The sequence below is a fragment of the Phyllobates terribilis genome, unplaced genomic scaffold (genome assembly GCF_046119375.1).
Source record: "Phyllobates terribilis strain yellow unplaced genomic scaffold, ASM4611937v1 Scaffold_13__5_contigs__length_258822181, whole genome shotgun sequence".
Classification (NCBI taxonomy): Eukaryota; Metazoa; Chordata; class Amphibia; order Anura; family Dendrobatidae; genus Phyllobates; species Phyllobates terribilis.
Window position 1 is genome coordinate 134,738,842 of NW_027362773.1, and position 21,828 is coordinate 134,760,669.

The following is a 21,828-nucleotide window of genomic DNA, read 5'->3' on the forward strand; positions in this document are numbered from 1 at the left end:
TGTGGGGTTGCTTCTCAGCCAGGGGAATCGGCTCACTCACAGTCTTGCCTAAAAACACAGCCATGAATAAAGAATGGTACCAGAATGTCCTCCAAGAGCAACTTCTCCCAACCGTCCAAGAGCAGTTTGGCGCCCAACATTGCCTTTTCCAGCATGATGGAGCACCTTGCCATAAAGCAAAGGTGATAACTAAATGGCTCATGGAACAAAACATAGAGATTTTGGGTCCATGGCCTGGAAACTCCCCAGATCTTAATCCCATTGAGAACTTGTGGTCAATCATCAAGAGATGGGTGGACAAACAAAAACCAACAAATTCTGGCAAAATGCAAGCATTGATTATGCAAGAATGGACTGCTATCAGTCAGGATTTGGTCCAAAAGTTGATTGAGAGCATGCCAGGGAGAATTACAGAGGTCTTGAAGAAGAAGGGGCAACACTGCAAATATTGACTTGCTGCATTAACTCATTCTAACTGTCAATATAACCTATTGGTACTCATAATATGATTGCAATTATATTTCTGTATGTGATATAAACATCAGACAAACACTAATAAAAACCAGAGGTCAGCAGATCATGTGGAAATATAATTTTGGTGTCATTCTCAATACTTTTGGCCATGACTGTACACAACATGTAATGACTAGTCTTAAAATTAACTTTAAATGTTAGGAAAGCTTATTGAGGATTATGCTTATGTCCCTTTAACAAGGGTAAAATACTCGTTCCCGTGGGAGCTACTGTGCAAACTGCTCCAGTAACAATGGCCCTAGCGGGAACTTCCAATTTTTCCTGAAAGTCCGCAAGTCTTCTTGACAAAGTCTAGCAAAGCACGTTGGGCCTCCTTCACTTCAATTGACCCCCGCCCTATCCGCTGTCCCAGCCCAGGCCAACCCCTGTACGATACATCATGCTAGAAGTGACGGCCTGGTTCACTCATGCCTCACATTCACCACCGCATGCGTCCTCTTCCAGGTAAAAGCTCCTCACAGATCTTCGGTGCTTGACCGACATCGGATGTCTTCCAGGTCTGAGGGAAAGAGGGCTGAGCTCTGTCTCTTGACCAGCATCGTCTGGCCTCTGAGTCTTGACTGGTGCAGAACTGGTATTCGGGTCTTGACTGGTGTAGTCGGGACTCTGGGTTTTGACTGGCACAGATCGGGTCCTCGGGTCTTGACCTGCGCAATCTGGACTCAGGGTCTCACTTGGTGCGGCTGGTGTCCTGTTTGTAACCGGACAGCAGCCGCTGGCATACACTTCTCAATAAATCCTGTCTCTACGGCTGCAGCATCTCCTCCTGAGAATGTCTGGCCCGATTTGTCCTTTGACGACGAAACCCGCTACCCGCAAAACACAACCTAATACTCACTGGTCACTTTTCTGGCCACCCTGCTGCTTGTTACCTGCCATCCATTCCTCAGGGCTTCTTTTTTCCATCATTGTGCGCCTCAACTGCCTGTTCATCACTATAAGTTGGAATTTGCTGCCGCAACCATACTTCCAGGTCACTGCACATCATAATGTCACAACATACACCGTGAACTTACAGTACAGTGACCCCAGAAGAAGGGTTGCAGCAGGAAATCCCAGTCTATAATGAAGAACAAGCATATGAGTCACGCAAATGCTGAAAGAAGCGTCCCTGAGGACCGAATGGAGGCTAGTTAGCAGCGGGGTGGCCACAGGGATGAGCAGTGAGGTGATTACTAGTTTTCTTTTTCTATTGTTTTTGCATCTTGCATTTATTATGCTCTAGGTTCTGAAAAGACCAAAGGGCATAATAAGTAACATTCAATTCACGGCTAATAAGTTCCCTGCAAATGGAATTTCCCTTGGATTTCCTTAAAAAACTAGCAAATTTTAATTTCAAATGTATAAAACATTTTTGGAAATTATAGGTACCCTTTATTTGTTCATCAATGAATTTAATGAGCCATTGTGTCGCTGTATTCCAAGGAATGTCAGATCTAAGAACACAAATTGGGGCAAACATTCTTCTATTTTAGAAATCTAGCATAAAAGTAAAATGTGTCCAATATGCTTAATTACACTAAAGCAAGGGGAGATTAGTCTGGTCTAAGTGGAAGAAACAGTAAAGTTGATAGTGATACCAGGGCTGTGAATTGCATGAGATGTTCATATGATGAATGAAGATACTAAGGAACCAAATAATGCAAATTGTGATATCATTCTTGTATTTGAAAATGTTTATTTTTTTTAAACATTTTTTTACTTTTATTTTAAGGGATTTACATACAAACCGGAACCTGGACAATGCTGCGGAAAGTGTGTACAGGCTTCCTGTCTCCTTGAACTATCTGAAATAATGAAGGTACCATATATCTGAACTTGTGGGCTTAGATATCAGTCAGACCCAAGATATACAGAAGCATGATCATTTCCATAATGTATTTTGCTTCTTTCTTCTGTGCATGTGTATGTATATAACCTGGCATTATTAATTGCTTACAATAGATTTATTTGATAAACCCAGTGGTGGAGAACGGCAGCACAACACTTGTAGTATGGTGTTAGTAGAGCTTTCCTTTTATAGGTTGTGTTGCATTACTAGATTGTGCTGTATGAAATCATGATCTTGAATACAGAAGATCTGATTATCAAATAAAAAGCAAATACAAGAAAAGTTGTTTTTTTTCCATTCTTTGCACAAAAGTCAACTGAAGATGAGCAGCTGATCCAGTAACCCCTCTGTGTCTGTTTAGATTTGCAACCTGCCAAACACTCAAACATATTTTAATAAAGTATATACATTGTACAATGTCCTATGAAAAAAAAATATGAACTTAGCTTTTTTTTTATTTTTGAATGGACTTTGCATCACATTTTTGAGGATTTTTGCATATTTGCATTCACAACCCTGTTGCTATTACATGGCGTAAGGGTGGCAGCCATGAGCGAGGCACTCGCACGTTATATGAAAGTGGAGGTCCTGGCTGGGTGTGTGGACTTTTGCTGTGTGGGCATTATGCTTGGGCAGGCCACATGTAACCATTGCTGCAGGTTTGCCAGGACCAGGTGTTTCACAGTTCAGTGAGGGAGACCAGCATTCAAAAATAAACTCTTTACTAATGGGCAACTTGAAAAGGGTTATATATAAGGGATGGAGGGTACAAATTCTTATGAACTTTTCCTTTACAACTTGAAGCATTTTCCACACAGTTTTCTTCCATAGTAGTTTACTCCAGGGCTCTCTATGTCCACTGTTTCTCCCTACTTCCCCATAACCCAGCTTTAACACTACAGTCCTGACCAACGAGTGTCTTCTACTTGTTCTGCTGTTCCACGTCCTTTTTTCCACTGCTGGTGCCCTAGAACTCCCCATGCTCTGGACCCTTACTAGTACTCAGTCCTGTTTAGGCCTGTTACCTTCCAGCGTTACGAACTCAGGGTCTCGTGGCTAGGCTTCCTCTCCTAGGACCTGTTTCCAGAAGACCATTCTGTCTCTTTGTCACTGGTCATCCGGATCTCGCTATCCCTTCTCTTCTGTCTCCTCTCCCTTAGGGTTACCCCAGGATGAGGCACTGCTAACCTTGGACCTTTTGGTTCGCTTACTATCCACTACAGGCCCTATCTGTCTTTCCAACAGGAAACAGTAACATTCCCTATAACCAACCCCTTCCCGCTCAGGGTAGTCCCAAACATTAATTTTATCTGTTCCTACGGTTAACCTACACATATTACCAACATTACTAACATATCTAATGTATTACATTGTTTATATTACATCACAATAACGCGACTGGTGTCTTCTGGGAAAGAAAGGCGACAACAGCAGTCTACCTCGTTACATTGTTATTTTTTTATTTTTAATTATATTTTAGCATTTTGCACTGAATATTGGTTTATGAACACTCAAGAGACTGTAATAAAGCCTAATGCGATGTACATGAAAAGTATGCGTTGCCAAAGAAACTGGCAAACATAATTTCTGCCCACTTAGCAGGCATTTGTTCCACTTTTTTGTACACCAATTATACAAAGTGAGAATAAGAGTATCATAACATTGCAAATTTAAAGTATTAGGTTAGATTACAGAACATATTACTTTTCTGCCAACATTCTGTTATATTACTGTACATTGCAAAGGATTTCGGATTTTGAAATCAGAAGAATCATTTCAGTATTTACTTTTAAACATCCATCTTTTTTCCTCCTTCAGGGTCCGTCGGATAATAATTTACCAGAAGAATGTTGTCATAATTGTTCGCAGGATGTTTGTGCCATAAATAACACTGTGATGATCAAGGTATGGTGGCAATACTGTGACTAGATATCAAGTGATTATTATAATATACTGTATGTTGTACCTTTTTCAGTAAATAATGAGGCTCCATACCATGAAACACTCCCTAGGCAGGGGCATTTCAAAGCAGAGGGGGACTAGGGACATTTGCTAGATTGCTGAGTGAGGATGAGGATTATGTGACCACCCCTAGATATCTCCCTTTCTCTTAATCTGCTATTCATTGTATGTTGTTAGAGAGCATCGATCTCCCGTGAGAGGCACAGAGAAAGTGAGAGCAGTTATATCACTAAAAAATGTAGTGATGGGTATTTTTTTGGTAAGCTGGATAATTTTGCTCTGCTCATCAAAAAGAGTCAGTTTCTTTTATCCCAAAGAGATCCCTATTAAATTTGTTTGCAAGCAGGTGAACACATATTTATGGTAAAATCACCGCAGTCAGATGTTTTAGAGTATTCTTCAGGCTGAGTGAGCAGGATAGCGGTCGCATCGGTAGCCAAAAAAGGTCATTTAACCCACAGAGCAAGCCACTCAGAAACTGCAAATAGCTCTCACCAGGGTTCGGGTTCCCATAGCTCACAGGAGGGAGCCGACCAGTGGCGTACCTAGAGAACGATGGTCCCCAGTGCACAATTTGGACCTGACATCCCCCAACACCCACCCGTCCCATCCGCCCTTGCATGTTGGTCAGATATATGGACCCTTGTGGTGTTCTTAATCCTATAAGTACATATGAGTTGCCCCCCTCTCCCATTATGTAGAAATATCCCCCATCCTGGGTTCTTTCTTGGTATATATGTCCCCCATCTTGGGCCCATCCTAGTATATATTTCCCCTATCCTGGTATATATGTCCCTCATTTTTGTCTCATCCTGGTATGTATATTTTCTCCATCCTGGTCCCCATCCTGTCTGTCACATATGTTTCCTATCCTGATATAAATGTTTCCCATCCTCTGCCCATCCTGGTATACGGTATATGTTGCCCATCCTGGACCCGTCCTGGTATATATTTTCCTAATCCTGGTATATATTTTACCCATTCTGGTATAAATGTTCCTTATCCTGGTGTATATGTTCCCCATCCGGGTATATATGTCCCTAATCCTGGGCCCCATCCTGGTATATATGTTCCTCATCCTGGTATATATGTCCCTAATCCTGGGCCCCATCCTGGTATATATATCCTCCTTCCTGGTATATATGTCCCTTATCCTGGGCCCAATCCTGGTATACATGTCCCTTATCCTGGGCCCCATCCTGGCACATATGTCCTTTATCCTAGGCCCCATTCTGCTATATGTCTCTTATCCTGAGCCCCTTACTGGTATACAGATATCGCCCATCCTGGTATATGTTCCTCATTCTGCCGCTGTTATTTAATGCATAAAAAAAATGATTCTACTCACCTTCCCCCCGCTCCCCCACCGCACGGCTTACTCTTCTGAAGCCGGCAGCTGACTTGAGCGTGCAAGCGACAGGAGCACATGACGTCACTGGCATGCGCCCCCAGTCACGTGCACGCCGACATCAGCTGCTGGCCTCTGATTGGCCGGCAGCATGTATTGCGGACTCCTGCGTCAGAGGAACTGCTTAGTATACAAATTGAGGAGGCGTAAAGGTTTACCGAGCCCTTAAAACAAGGCATAAAATATGTTTTAAAAGTAATTGCAAGAATTAAATATATACTTATTTTATGTTTTTTATATATATGTTTTTAATTAGTTTAACTTTCATTTTGGCAGCGAATGACATGCTTTAAGCAGAGATATGCAGATGAGCATTCTCATCTGTCCTGGTCATGTGATAGACACATAGATGCATGGCCCAATGGCCCTCTACAAGGGACAGCTCTTAGGTCATGTTCTACAAGTATAACTGTATCCATTAAGTTCAGGTGTGTACACACAGTGGAAAACTTGAAAATTTGATACATAATGTATATGAGAAAACTAAGCTATAACATACTGACTATCAAAACTTAAAACTTAATACCCAGGACCCAAATGCATGTTCAGCATTAGGGTACTGGGACAGTGAAGTACAAGCATAAAGGTTAAATAGACTAGGTAACAAAAAGGTATTTAGTTAAAGCACCACTCCAGAGTTTTTGTATTGGTATTAGAAGTGGTGCTTCTAATGTAGGTCCCTGCCCCTGGTATTACACTCAACTATTTTTCGTCACCGCTCCGATCCTGTGGCACCATCTTGTGATGGCAACTTCTGACTGGCCAGAAGTTACTTTACAAGCTATCAATGCAAGTCTATGAGAATTAGAACAAAGCTCTCACAGACATGTATTGAGTTGTGACCTCCGGCTGGAGTGATCCGGCATGTCACAAACTGTCAGAGTCCGATGGGATCAGCTCTAATAAAAGGTGAAGACACCGTCAGGTGAGTATAAGAGTAAGGTCAAGGATTTTCGATTCAAACCACTACTCCAGTGGTAAAATAATAGAAAAAACAAACATTGGAGTGGTGCTTTAGAGTAGTTATTCGGGACTTTAACATTCATGGTTTATCCTCAGGATCAGTGGGGTGTTGACTTTTGATAAACTAGGGACTAGTGATGAGCGAGTATGTTCTGTTAATCCTTTCGATGAGTATGCTCGGGCGAGCACCGAGTAGTTACAGCTGCTCTATGATATGTTTGAATCACTCCCGTGTGCATGATTTGCGACTGTTTGACAGTTTTAACACATGTGAGGAATGTCTGCTTCTTACACATTCCTCACATGTATTAAAGCTGTCAAACAGTCGCAAATCATGCACATGGGAGTGATTCAAACATATCACCAAGCACAGTGTAAATACTCGGTGCTCGCCAAAAGGGTTAACAAAACATACTCGCTCATCACTACTAGGGACCTAAGCTCTACACTGAGTGGCACAACCTCTTCATTGTTTACCAGATGTAGTTCTACATTTTCAGTAATGGCTGTGCCTGGTGTTACTTAAAAGAGACAAAACTGTAATGAGCTGTAATACCAGGCACAGCCATCATTAAAAGTCGGTATCTGTACATTGTAAAATAAAGAGGCGATATAACACTCACTGAATCTCTGAAGGACCTATCAAACAACTGATTACCAGGGAGCCAAGATTTGGACCCCAATGATCAACATGCTTAAGGATAGGTCATTCATTTAAAAGTTGCGAATTACCCCCTTTAAGTTATGGACATGATTATCTTTTTCAGCCTGGAAACCTTTGGAGACCACCTGGTGATAACTGCACATCTTATGTCTGTGAACCAAACAAATTTGCAGTTATACGAAGAGTGATGTCATGCCCAGTGCAAACACCCTTAAAATGTGACCAGGTACGGTACAATAAATAGAATATATATGCATATATGTAGTATTTCATTTGCTATTATCATCTTTTGACAAAATGTTGTTGATGGTTTATCTGCAGGGTATACAGGTGAATTTTACAAGTGCAGATGGATGCTGTACGATACAGTACTGTGAACCACGTAAGTCTTATTTTATGCATTATTTCTAAAATTAATTTATTCATGACGACTAAAAGCGCAAGTGAAAGTCATTTACAGTGACAAATGCAGGGCTTTAAAGGGGTTTCCAAGTGTATGAGTGCCCTGACCTGAATACGAAAAATGCTTGATGAACTGAACTTTGCCAACTTTCTTCATAAATTACATACTTTACATGGAGTAAAGTTGTAAAATCTGGGAGAGCTAATGTGGCGCCCCTGCTGTGCATTGGTGCCACAGAACCCAGAAGGGTGCATGGACGGACTTCTCCACAAGAGGCCCTCACTACATTCATACACCTCCACCTTCCACCTCAGGCCAGCAGAGAGAGCCCGTTAGGGATATATAAAGGGAAGGTGGAGCCAGGCAGTGCAGTCTAGAAGTGATTCAGCAGTGAGTGTTCAGAGAGGAACACAGCTCAGAGGGAGCTGAGAGCGTGCCGGCGCTCAGAGAGCGGTGAAGATGCGGCACGCCAGCTGCCAAGTAGTGAGGGCCCCGAGTGTGGTCGACGGTGAGGAGAAGAGGAGTAAAAGAGAGTGGAACTTAGGGGGCAGAGGAGCATAGTAAGCTCACCCCGATATATATACCGGACACCGGGTTCGTGCCTACATGGACTCTCTACACCCAGTAGGAACCACCGGAACCCCTGGAGAACTACAGGTCCCAGGTCCACCTAATTCTGATTGTAGTACCAGGGCTAGGAGTCACAGAGGTCCCAGCATTCAGGGAGAGTGATCTCCAAAGAGAAGGCCCTAACACCAGGTCAGCAGGTGCAAAGAGAGACAGTAACCAAGCTAGGCCCTGCTCCAGGCAGACCAGAAGCTTAGAGAGTAAAGCAATGGATCAGGAGGCCCAATACCCGCTCACTGGGGAGAGTCCAGAAGTGCGCCCTTCACCTGGAGTACCCTGGACTGTGCCTGCAGCATCACCAGTAAAGGTACTGAAGCTTACCCCCGTATGAGTGTCCATCCTTCCTCCGGGACCGTCCTGCCGTCTCTCCCCTGCACCCCCATCCAGTACATCCCCCACACTGCCCTGAGGCCCGCTCCACCTGTGGGGAGCTGTCCCATCATTTGCTGCCCTAACATCTGCCTCAGAGGACTGTTGCAGCGCTGGTGATCCTCACCAGACTCCACAGGTGGCGTCACGAATAATTCCAAAAATCCCAAATAATAGAAGTTTCCCCATTTCACTGACCGCCCTGGGTCACGGACCGGGCCAGCCATCGTGATATTCCATGGCAACCAGAGGCCCGGCTGCCGAGTACCCCACGGCCCTGGGGGCATGTCACTAACCGTAAGTCTACCATAATACTGGTAGCCTAGAGTAGTTTAATGTCTTTATTGTTGAAGAAGAAGAAAGCGAAAGTGTTAGCATTGATATATTCTACATGGTGGTCATAAGCTAATACCTAATGTATTTTGATGTTTATTGATCCACCTTTAAACATTTATTGCAATTTTATATTATGATATTTTATTATTGTTTGTTATGAAAATAAGGGCTATGTTTTATTTTTATTTTTTTATTAAGAGCTCCAAATTCCCTGGTCCGTTTACATATCCATAGTGTAAAATGGTAAAATTCTGTATTCCCACAGCCGCCTCTAGGGGAAAATACTACATTTGCAGTTCTTTCAAAAAAAGTTGTAATCCATCAATTTATTTTGAACATACAATTCTAACTCATTAGTAATATTCTATGTCTTTAATTTAGACAGTACATTCTCTTCCCTGTAGCCAGGAAATTATTTTCAGAATTCCTGTGAACTAACGGATGACATCAACACATATCAAGTAGTGATAAGAAATCTAGTTCTTTTTGGTGAGCTGAATCATTGGTCTCTACTCACTAAAAAGAGCTAGCTCTGTTGGATCCCAAACTGATCCTTAATAAATAGGTGTTCACACACAGGTATGACGGCAGAGTTGTCAATCCTCACAGCGCACACAGTGCATGCTGTCAGGGTTCTCCGATGCTGGCCCTGAGAGATGGCGGTCATGTGACCTCAAAAATGTTTGTGCACTGTGCATGCTGTGAGGATTCACAAGTCTGCAGTCACACAGAGTGACTGCAGAATTTTAGGTTAAACCTGGACAACCCCTTTAAAGTAAATTTACCCCATCCTGATGCAATTGAAACACTGCTCACCTTCAGTTAGCCAATGTCAGTGGAATGTTAAAAATTTTTCAATTGAACCACAGGCTGGGCAGGTGGGGTTTTGGCTGCATCAGGGTCATGCTTCTGGATTCGAACCTTTAATTCTGTTTTCTGTGTTTGGCATCTCTTTCCACTAAGCCGCAGCAGATACACCTTTTCTTTGGGTGTTTTATTGCTGTTAGCTTTGTTTCTGTCAGTTTTGGGTAATAGGCGTTTTTCATTTACTCTGTTTGTCTGTCCTATCACCTTTTGGGTGCAGTTTTCAATACTTTCCCCTACTGGTGTTTCCTGCTAATTATAGACTTTGTTGGATTTAGTCACTGTTTTGTAGTTTATGTTGCTTTGTGTGTGATTCTTATTCTCCTTTGGGAACTGCTATTCTAGCAATTCTAGGAGCTGCTAAAGACATTCAGGGTGAGCCGCCGTCATGAGGGGACGCCATTGCATTACCTTAGGGTAACAACCTCGGTGGTCATCCAGGGACAGACCAGGGTCAGAGTACGGCTTTTTCTAGTCTGACCAGGGACATGTCAGGTTCAGGTTTTTGTCTTGCTGGTTGTACGTTACCCATGTGAATATGCTTTGGCAGTCATAGCAATCAGCAGTTCTGTAATTTTACCCCCAGTGTGAGCCATTCAGAAACTTCAAGAGGTTATCACTAGAGTGCCAGCTCTCATCATTCACAAAAAGAAGCCATCTCTTTGTGCCATATCATTCGCAAATTACTCATTACTAATAGGAAATCTCTTCTGTTAGCTCTCAGACACTTCCCCTCCCCACTAAACCTTGCCTTTCTTGTTCCTTTGAAGATATAATTATGTTTTTTTATATGAAAGCCTATGATGCACTATATAGGCAACAAATGCTGGAATGTTGCTTAAATATTAAATTGATATCCAGTATAAAAAAATATAGGCTTTATTTTTATTTCCTAAATTGCGCAAAGGGAGTTTTAATATTCTAGGGGTGCTCTACTTATAGGAATATTCTTATTCTTGCTATTGAGCTATAAGCTTCTTCGTCAGCTAATGTATATTGTCTGCACGCAGCACTACATTACCTGGATCTTCTTGACTAACATCCTTTATAATCCGAACTTTCAGCTCCAATTTCAAAACGTTCTCTCATGCTACACCAGTTCTCTAGAATGCACTACAGAAGACAATCTAGTTAATTACCAGTATCCAGTTTTAGGCATGCCCTAAAAACACATTTTTTAGATTGACCTCCCTTCCAAACTTTTCCTTAGAAACTGGTCCCTCTTATCATCTGATTCCAGATCCTCATACTCTCAGCTGCACTTTGAATCTATACTTACTGCATATTGAAATGGCTGATGACCAATTCATGCAGCTTACTTGAATATCACTATTTATTAGAATGATGGCTGGACCATACACAACAAGCACTTTTTTACCTCTTGGGCCCCCCTTTTTTCCTTAAAAATTGTAAGCTTTTGAGCAAGCCCCTCACTCCTTCTGTAACTGTTGAATTATATCTTACTCTGTAATGCCTTATTTTGTTCGTACATGTCCCCTATGAATAGTAAAGTGATGAAAAATATGTTGGCACTATAGAAAAAAAATATTATTATTATTATTGCTTCTGGAACTAAATACCTCTTCAATATAGAATCCGATGACACCATACATTTTAGCTACTGTGGACATATATAAATATCGATTTGGCCCCATAGACGTAATTGAATGTTGTGTCACATGTTATTACAACTTAGAAGTAGAATAGGGGCTTAAAGGGTTATTCCCATCTTTCGAAGGTATCACTTACCCATGAGATAGGTGACAACTTGCCAAGAATATGACTCTAAAATTGGAGCCAGGGAAGCATCAAATGGGGCATTTCAGAGCTGCATTTTTTGGAATAGATGGGAGTTACAACTGCTGGAGCCGTTCTAGGTGAAAACTTCTAATGATGGGCAAAACCCTTTAATATTGCTATGCATGGGATCTTACTGTGAACACGCTCTACAATCAACTAAGAAATCTCCAAAAATGTAGACTTTTTTCCAACTTTAAGCAATATTTTCTTTTTCTCCTACAGGCAAGTGTGATGTGATGAAATCATGGAAACTTATAGAAAGTGAAGGGTGTGAAGCCAATGTGACTCTAACAAACTGTGGAGGGTACTGTAACTCGATGTCCAGGTTAGTATATATTGAAATGGTTATCCATACTAGTAGAGATAAAAACCTATTTACTATAAAAATTAAAGTGATGCAACAATCTAATAAACTTTACTTAGTTATTTTTACAATGTGTATGTAGGTTAGCACTATGAATCTTTAGTCCAGGCCAGGAAAAAAATTTATTTTTTGCTTTGTTTAACTCAGAAGATTCCCTTGATTGGAGTAAATTCTCAGCTGTGACCGATTCTAGGTTTAGACGATCAAGAAACTACATTCATTGACTGCAAACAAAAATGTTGAAAAGCACTAGGAACTTTTGATTTTTTACACAATTCTGTTGTTAGACGGTCGAAAACAGATAATGAGACATTGTTTGGTTTCCCGACAAAAAGATGGCACAGAAAAGCAAGTGATGTGGTCCTCGTGCAAGACTGGACTTTGCTTAAAAACATCTAAAAAAGCCAGCACAGTTCTGGAAGAACATTCTTTGGACAGATGAAACCAAGATCAACCTCTACCAGAATGATGGAAAGAGAAAAGTATGGTGAAGGCGTGGTAAAGCTCATGATCCAAAGCATACCACATCATCTGTAAAACACGGCGGAGGCAGTGTGATGACTTGGGCATGCATGGCTGCCAGTGGCACTGGGTCACTAGTGTTTATTGATGATGTGATACAGGACAGAAGCAGTCGAATGAATTCTGATGTATTCAGAGCCATCCTGTGTGCTCAGATCCAGCCAAATGCAGCCAAACTGATTGGTCATCCTTTCATACTACAGATGGACAATGACCCAAAACATAAAGCCAAAGCAACCCAGAAGTTTATTAAAGCAAAGAAGTGGAATATTCTTGAATGGCCAAGTCAGTCACCTGATCTCAACCCAATTGAGCATGCATTTCACTTGTTAAAGACTAAACTTCAGACAGAAAGGCCCACAAACAAACAGCAACTGAAAACCACCGCAGTGAAGGCCTGGCAGAGCATCAAAAAGGAGGAAACACAGCGTCTGGTGATGTCCATGAGTTCAAGACTTCAGGCAGTCATTGCCAACAAAGGGTTTTCAACCAAGTACTAGAAATGAACATTTTATTTACAAGTATTTAATCTGTCCGATTACTTTTGGTCCCTTTAAAAACAGGGTGGCACATGTTAAGGAGCTGAAACTCCGAAACCCTTCATCCAATTTTAATGCGGATACCCTCAAATGAAAGCTGAAAGTCTGAACTTCAACTGCATCTAAATTGTTTTGTTTAAAATTCATTGTGGTAATGTCTAGAACCAAAATGAGAAAAATGTTGTCTCTGTCCAAATATATATGGACCTAACTGTATCTTTCGGATCCGACCAAGGTCGCACGACGGCATATGACGCCAGTGCACCAGGGAGGAACCGAGCAGAGGGACCAGGTGCTACTCCAGGTCAGACCCGGGACACAGCTGTTGACCCACACCGGGGAATGCAGGAACAGGCAGGTTCGGCTAGCACACAGACTGGTGGGTATAGGTAGGCACGAGTGGTATGCAGGCAGGCGGGTATGCAGAAAGAGGGTACAGGCAAGCACGGCTAGAAGTCAGACAGGGAGGCACTAGCAGGTTACAGACGGAATAAGGTCCAATACAGACTGGGACTCAGGAACAGAACCGCAGATGCGGTAGACAAACAGAGCAGAGCGAGGCCGCCGGAGCGGTGAGCAAGAGCAGAGCGGGGCGAGACCGCCGGAGTGGTGACCAAGAGCAAAGCAGGCTGAGACCGCCGGAGCAGTGAGCAAGAGCAGAGCAAGACCACCAGGAGCGGTGAGCAAAGGCAGAGCAGAGCGAGTCCGCCTGGAGTGGTGAGCAAAGACAGAGCAGAGAGGAACCCCCGGAGCGGTGAGCAAGGCAGAGCAGAGCGGAAACCGCAGGAGCGGTGAGCAAAGGCAAAGCAGGCAGAAACCGCCGGAGTGGTGAGCAAGGCAGAGTAGAGATAAACCGCCGGAGCGGTGAGCAAGGCAGAGTGGGCAGAAACCACCGGAGCGGTGAACAAGGCAGAGCGGGCAGGAACCGCTGGAGCGGTGAGCAAGGCAGAGCGGGCAGAAACCGCCGGAGCGGTGAACAAGGCAGAGCGGGCAGAAGCCGCCGGAGCGGCGAACAAGGCTGAGGGGGTAGAAACCGCCGGAGCGGCGAGCAAGGCAGAGCAGAGGGGACAGGGCTCTGTTCACACGGAATAGATTGGAAGGGAAAGGCAGAACCAGATACACACAATATACTTGCAATGAAGTAGCGAGTGGACTCTAAACTCACAAACGGAAGTACAGCGACAACGAGTAGGAGTTAGGTGCAGGTTTCGACTCTGCGGAAAAAGGGAAGGTACGGACATAAAGAAAATCAGGAAACAGGTTAGGAGACAGTTCAGACAGGAACTGTTACTGCAACAAATGCAGGAACGAGCCAAGGTAAAGCCAAGTGCTGGTTCAGACAATGCAGGAGAAAGGGAAGGTACGGACATAGGGAGAAACAGGAAGCAGGTTAGGATACATTTCAGACAGGAACAGTTACTGCAACAAAATACAGGAACGATCCAAGGTAAAGCCAAGTGCTGGTTCAGACAATGCAGGAGAAAGGGAAGGTGCGGACATAGAGAAAAACAGGAAGCAGGTTAGGAGACAGTTCAGACAGGAACTGTTACTGCAACAAATACAGGAACGAGCCAAGGTAAAGCCAAGTGCTGGTTCAGACAATGCAGGAGAAAGGGAAGGTACGGACATAGAGAGAAACAGGAAGCAAGTTAGGAGACAGTTCAGACAGGAACTGTTACTGCAACAAATGCAGGAGCGAGTCTGGGTATGCGGCCCCCAGAGGGCGGGACGAACAGGCTAGGAGTGTGTTCAGACAGGCCTGGAAATACAGCCTCCAGGAAGGCAGACAGGCAGGCAAAAAAACACAGAATAGGACCTGGCACATTCAGAGTGAAAGAGCACACTGAATGAACTCGTTGCTCAGGCACCAGCTTCCAGGTGAAGCTGGTTTAAATATCCAGTGACGGACAGCAATAGGCTGAGGACGCATTAGGGGTGTGCCCACAACAACTACAAGAAGCAGAAAGAGATTGGGAGCCGCCCTTAAGCAGCCAGAACAGAGGCAAGCAGACAGCATGTAAAGAAGCCAGGCTAGCAGACTGGCCTGGTGATCAAGTTTGCGATCTTGCATAGTGGGGGATGGAGCACTATGCAAGAACGCCACCAGGTATGTTACAGGGGGTTATAGTTAATGGTGCACATCTCTTTGGTTCCACACTGGCTCAATTCTTTAAAGAGGACCTGCCATGTAATTCATGCTGCTCAAACCACAGTCAGCACAAATCAGAGCATGGCTTCGGGATTGCAGACAAGCATATTTTGCTCTGAAACTTTCTGGTGTTCAGAGAAAATATACCTTAAAGGTTCAGCTGGGGACCATAGCTGGAGAAAAGACTAGTCTTGCTCTTACCAATACTGTTGCCATTGATTTACCTATGTACACAGGAGGGAGATACCTGTCAATCATCTACAGAGGCGCTGGGAAGAGGCGGCCTGAGGTGGATTCCGACTAGTCTATGGTCCCCGGCTGAATCTTTAAAGTATATTTTTTTCTCTGAAACGCCAAGGCATTTTTATGTAGAATATACCTAGCCGTGCTCTGATTTGTGCTGCCTGCAGTTTGGAAATCAGGTGACAGGTTCCCTTTAACGTTTAACACAATAAGATGGCAAAAATTCAACAGCTCAGAACATTGTGACTGCTCGAATTCAGTCTTGCTAGTCTAGCCAGTGTCGCAGGGAATAGGGATACCTTAGACAGTTGGTCAGAGAACCAGTGTTATAACACATCATCACTCAGCCATGTCACACAGAATCTCTAGAGACACATTAATTCCTTGCTAGTAGTCTGCAGCTTCTCTCTCCAGTCTGGCTCTCAACAACCCACACCAAGAACTCTGCAGTTCACAGACTGCCTCAAACTTTTGACTTCCAGAAGCACCAAAACCAGTTGTGTATATGTAGGCTAGGTTCTACCCTACACTGGAGACGTGCAGAGCTGCACTACATGTTCCACATGTCATCATTGACTATGAACCTCATGTGTCCTTACCTATTTGACATTTGGGTGAGAGCAACCCCATCAGTGGTTGCATTGAGTTGTAAGCTGCCAACACAATACTTTTAGTCACTTTAATGCTAGTTATTTCATCATTCTCTCTTGTTCTTGAATGGGGCAATGCTATTGTAAAAGACTAATATCATAAAACATCTGTAATGGGCTGGGTGGTGGAACCACTGTGCTGTAGACCAAGGAGAGCCTGGAGGGGCGTGACTAAATGAACACCCAACTCTTTGCTAGAGCCCCTGATGGTGAGGTGAGACTTGGCTCCAGATGAATACAAGGTGCTAGTCCAGGATAGACCACGGACTCACGTCAGGTGCCCCCAAAAGGGACAGGAAGCTATAACAGCAGGTGCAGGCACGGTAGGTATACTGAGTGGCATGGCTTATATATGGGCAGGCCGGTGCAGTCGGGCATGGCTGATATGCAGGCAGGCAGGTGCTGGTGGACACGGCTGGAATAAAGTAACACACTGCAAGCACAGGCAGATAGGTATAGGCAGATATACTGGCTAGCAGATACTTGGGACCTGAGAACTAGCAAGCGTGCAGACTACTGACATCACAAATTGCTCAGGCACCTCTCAACAGGTGAAGGTGCCTTAAATAATAAGTGTCTCCCAGCCATTGGCTGGGAACACCTTAGAATGACACCGGCTGTCCCTTTAAAATACCTGGAGCGCACACGCTCCCTAAGCATGGTGCTCGGATTATCTGTGAACAGTGTGCAGACCCTGGGCATAAGAAGGAGGAGGTGCCGGTTGAGCGTCACAGCAGTGAGTGAGTCAGCGTCCTTGCCAGGGGAGAGAGGAAGCATGCAGGGAAGCCGAAGCTTCAAAATCACTTTTACATTATGCCATTTTTAATAAATGTGGGCTAAAAACTGAATCACATGTAGCTACATAGTAAAGTTGAAAAACAACATATCTCCAACAAGTCCAGCGGATGGATGAGAAAGGATAAAGGGAATGGGGAATAGATACATCAATAATGCATGACCCAGTTTTTCCCTAAAGAGTTTATCCCTCCTGATCTTGAATGTCAATTGAGTGGATCAACATTCAATGCAAGAATTTTATACATTTACATAAGTTTATTTTCTACTAAAAAAAAATCTAAGCCTTTTCTTTAAACCATCGACCGTTCGCATTGTGACCTGTTCTACAGATTAATAGTTCTCATAGTAAAGAAGCCTTGTCTCCTATGGAATTGAAACTTTTTTGTACCTTTGTCTCTTCAGGGGTTTCATGGAATCTTTCAGAGATTTTTTGTGCATTCTGTACTATGTATATAGATTGTTGTTGAAAGCGAAATTGTGCTCATTCGTAATCAAATTGTAAAAATTGCCAATAGTTGCTTATGGAAAGTGAGATTCGCTTGTGGAAAATACATTTACTGAATTTGTATTCCTATAATATACAAAGCCTAATAATGAAATATTTTTAATTGAGTGTTCAGTTTGAGTTCCTGCCAATGACTCTGAAATAAAAGTCCTGACCATAGTGTATATACTTTGAAAAAAAGATATATACCGGAGCATCTCACAAAATTAGAATATCATAAAAAAGTTAATTCATTTCAGTTCTTCAATACAGAAAGTGAAACTCATATATTATATAGAGTCATTACACACAGAGTGATCTATTTCAAGTGTTTATTTCTGTAAATGTTGATGATTATGGCTTACAGCCAAGGAAAACACAAAAGTTATTATTTCAGTAAATGAGAATAATTAACAAAAAACACCTGTAAAGGCTTCTTAAGCATTTTAAAAAGGTCCCTTAGTCTGTTTCAGCAGGCTCCACAATCATGGGGAAGACTGCTGACTTGACAGATGTCCAGAAGGCAGTCATTGACACACTCCACAAGGTCACAGAGTTCCAATTTTCATTTGGAAATCAAGGTCCCAGAGTCTGGAGTAAGAGTGGAGAGGACACAATCCAAGCTGCTTGAGGTCTAGTGTGAAGTTTCCACAATCGGTGACGGTTTGGGGAGCCATGTCATCTGCTGGTGTAGGTCCACTGTGTTTTATCAAGACCAAAGTCAGCGCAGCCGTCTACCAGGAAATGTTAGAGCACTTCATGCTTCCCTCTGCCGACAAGCTTTTTGGAGATGGAAATTTCATTCTCCAGCAGGACTTGGCCCCTGTCCACACTGCCAAAAGTACCAATACCTGGTTTACACACAACAGTATCACTGTGCTTGATTGGCAGCAAACTCGCCTGACCTGAGAATCTGTAGGGTATTGTCAAGAGGAAGATGAGAGACACCAGACCCAACAATGCAGACGAGCTGAAGGCTGCTATCAAAGCAACCTGGGCTTCCATAACACCTCAGCAGTGCCACAGGCTGATCACCTCCAAGCCACACCGCATTGATGCAGTAATTGATGCAAAAGGATCCCCGACCAAGTATTGAGGGCATTTACTGTAGATACATTTCAGTAGGCCAACATTCCGGATTTTAAAAACATTTTTCAAGCTGTTGTTATAAATTATTCTAATTTATTGAGATAATGACTTTTGTGTTTTCATTGGCTGTAAGCCATAATCATCAACATTAACAGAAATAAACACGTGAAATAGATCACTCTGTTTGTAATGACTCTATATAATATATGAGTTTCACTTTTTGTATTGAAGAACTGAAATAAATTAACTTTTTGATGATATCCTAATTTTGTGAGATGCACCTGTATATATATTTATATATATCTATATATATATCTATATATATATATATATATATAGATATATATATGTAGTAAGTTTTATATATAGAATGTTTTGAAATAATTTATTTATAATACGGAGTGTAAAAGATGCAAAGTTTCATCTGTGTTTTCTTGTTAATTTTTCAGACACCCCAGTTTTCCGAATATGGTGGAACATGACTGCACCTGCTGCCAGCCTACAATGACCGCATCCAAGAAAATTCACCTTCTGTGTGCAGATGGGAGGAAAATATCGTACAGTTACACCGATGTCCTTCAGTGTGCATGTAGGGGCGCAGCCTGTGTCTTCACTGAATAAAAGGACTGCTATAAATGGTTTCTTTGCACAAAGAGGAAACTTATCATTTTAGTCCCTGTTTAGAATTAGTCTTATTCTTTGAAAAATATATTTTTTTCTAACGCTAATTAAATTATTCTTCAAACTTAAATTACAATATTACAGTATAAATGAAATTTAAAAGCATGTGATGAAGTATAGTTATTGTAAGTAATTAGATTATGTTGATATTCTCTATTTGTTGTGCATTATCCGATTTTGAAAATACAATGGAGGTAGAAAAATATCTTTGCACGTAAAAATCTTGCCGTTTTGCAATGCACATTTCTATTGCTAATAAACACATATTGCTCAATGCTATTCAAAGCATAATACTGATATGCGTCATGTCTTTTTTGCTGCATGTATTTTAGGAGGTTTTGCTTACAAATGTGTTCAGTTACAGTATGTTTATAAGAGGGAACATGTTCTATTAAAATAGAGCATGTACTAGATTTGTTTTGCCCTTTAAGCAGGACATTTTGAAGTCCTCATACAAAATTAGTGGACACTAAAAAAAATACTTCCATAAAAAATCACTGGAATATAAGGATGAGCAAACCAATGCTAAACAAAGCAAATCTGTTTAGCATTTCTCAAAATATGCAGATTCTAGCGAATCAGATTTTTTTGTAATTCAGTTTGGCCAATGGGCCACCATTTTGCTAAATTCATATGGTCCGGGAATGGGTTAAACTCATTAAAATATAATACTCGGCTGAGTTCCCAATCCTCCACTTGCTCTCGAAAGTACTAGCTCCTCTCTACGCTCTTCATCGGCGCTTTCATGATGATGTCATAACATGTGCTTTAGATGACTTCAGAAGTGCAAGCGAACTGTGAAGAGAAGACCACAGCAGGAGTTGGTGCTTATGGAGCAAGCGGAGGATCAGCAGGGAGCTGCACTGGCTGGGACAATTAAAGGAAAGGTGAGTATGATATTTTAGTGTTTTTTATCCCCTTTCCAGTCCAATTTTTATAATGCTTTGGAGTCAATAGCCCTTCGAGCATAATAGACATCTCTTTTATCGGCAATCAGAGCACATTTGATTCACAACAAATCCTATGCAAATCGAATTTTTTGACCGAATCTGCCAAATTTGAATTTATGCAGATTCTCTCATGCTTGCTGGAATGTTATTACATAATGTAGACAAATGAGACAGTGTCATCATCAGTGTTTAAAAATAGTAAATCAAGTATTATTCTGCAAATTTATGGCCTACATCCATCAAGCTCGAGCACTTGAGACATGTTCCCCAGCTTTAGAGCAGTTGCATGCTGCTGACCTGGCAAGCAATCTATGATACACTTTCTTTGAGTCTATTCACATGGCATTATCAGTGAATCATAGAATGTTAGAGTTGGAAGGGACCTCCAGGGTCCAACCTTCTGCTCAATGCATGGGTTCTATGTAGTGGCGTACATAATGGTTACTGGACTGTATTGAGGATCTGTAGGAACTCCATCGGCTACCGTATGATGGCTGCATAAGTCACGATATCCTCATATGGCATTGGCTTTTCTGTCTAGAGAAAAAATGTGCCGTTTCAATGGTATTTCTCTTAGAAATGTATGAGTAAATTGGCAAATGATCTCCTGGTCAAAGGCCTGTGTCGCTACACAGTCTTATATTGTCAAAAAGTTGCCAACACAGGGACACATCCCATTGACAAGGGAAATAGCAACATTCAGTTCTTAAGCAAGCCTAGGCTTTACAGATTGATTTTAACAATTCATTGAAAACTACATTTTACAAGATTACATCCAACTCACGGTATGGTATGTCAAGATTAGGGGTGAGCGGATCCGGGAAGTTCGGATCCTGGTGCCTGACCTGAACTTTAGTACAAAGTTTGGTTTGGGTACTAGAACTGTACCTGAACTTCAGCCAGATCTCGAAACCCATTGAAAACAATGAAGACCCGAATTTTTCATCTGGACAAAAAATCTCTCTCTCTCTCTCATGTACTTCCCCTGGAACGCCGAACGTTGCAACAGACTTCCGGGAGGGGTCCGTGTTCAGCGTTTAGCACCAGACACTAACTGTTCGGTATGAACCCCAAAACTTTTAAGTTCGAGTTCACTCATCTCTAGTCAAGATCCTATTTATACGTTTCTAGACTAACAATAGCAAAACTACACATCGCCTAGCTTTTAAAAAAAATGATTCTCCAGAATTGCTACATTATCTGTTTGGATACAATAGTATATGCTAAATAAGGAGCGATGACAAGTCCTTTATAAATTCAGTGACCCAAAGGTGACATTCTATATAATTAAATACATTAAATTTCCTTTCCTTCTTCATCCAACCCAGGCAATTATGATGTAATTGATGAATGTAAACAATGGATATCTTTTTTCTGTAAGACAAATGCTTTCACTGGCCATAACCAATATGGTAACTAGTAGTGTTGAGCGAGTATGTTCTATTAACCCTTTCGCCGAGTATGCTTGGGCCGAGCTCCGAGTATTTACAGCTGCTCGGGGATATGGTTGAATCGCTCCCATGTACATGATTTGCAACTGTTTGACAGCTTTAGTACATGTAAGGAATGTCTATTTCTTACATATTCCTCACATGTAA

At 42.2% G+C, this 21,828-nt stretch overlaps 1 protein-coding gene across 3 annotated transcripts in view; it reads left to right on the top strand.

Annotated features, from left to right (window-relative positions):
• LOC141174071 (uncharacterized) overlaps nucleotides 1-19,499 on the top strand; it is a 239,689-nt gene extending 220,190 nt beyond the window's left edge. For 2 of the 3 annotated variants that reach the window (XM_073658710.1, XM_073658711.1), the window contains 6 exons: nucleotides 2,249-2,335; nucleotides 4,184-4,270; nucleotides 7,466-7,588; nucleotides 7,684-7,744; nucleotides 11,984-12,086; nucleotides 19,049-19,498. In XM_073658710.1, coding sequence (XP_073514811.1) covers nucleotides 2,249-2,335; nucleotides 4,184-4,270; nucleotides 7,466-7,588; nucleotides 7,684-7,744; nucleotides 11,984-12,086; nucleotides 19,049-19,220 — 633 coding nt within the window. In that variant the 3' untranslated portion in view covers nucleotides 19,221-19,498. Of the gene's footprint in view, nucleotides 1-2,248; nucleotides 2,336-4,183; nucleotides 4,271-7,465; nucleotides 7,589-7,683; nucleotides 7,745-11,983; nucleotides 12,087-19,048 lie in introns of all 3 variants that reach the window. The other variant, XM_073658712.1, reaches the window with a different exon arrangement.
• Nucleotides 19,500-21,828: the final 2,329 nt, after the last annotated feature.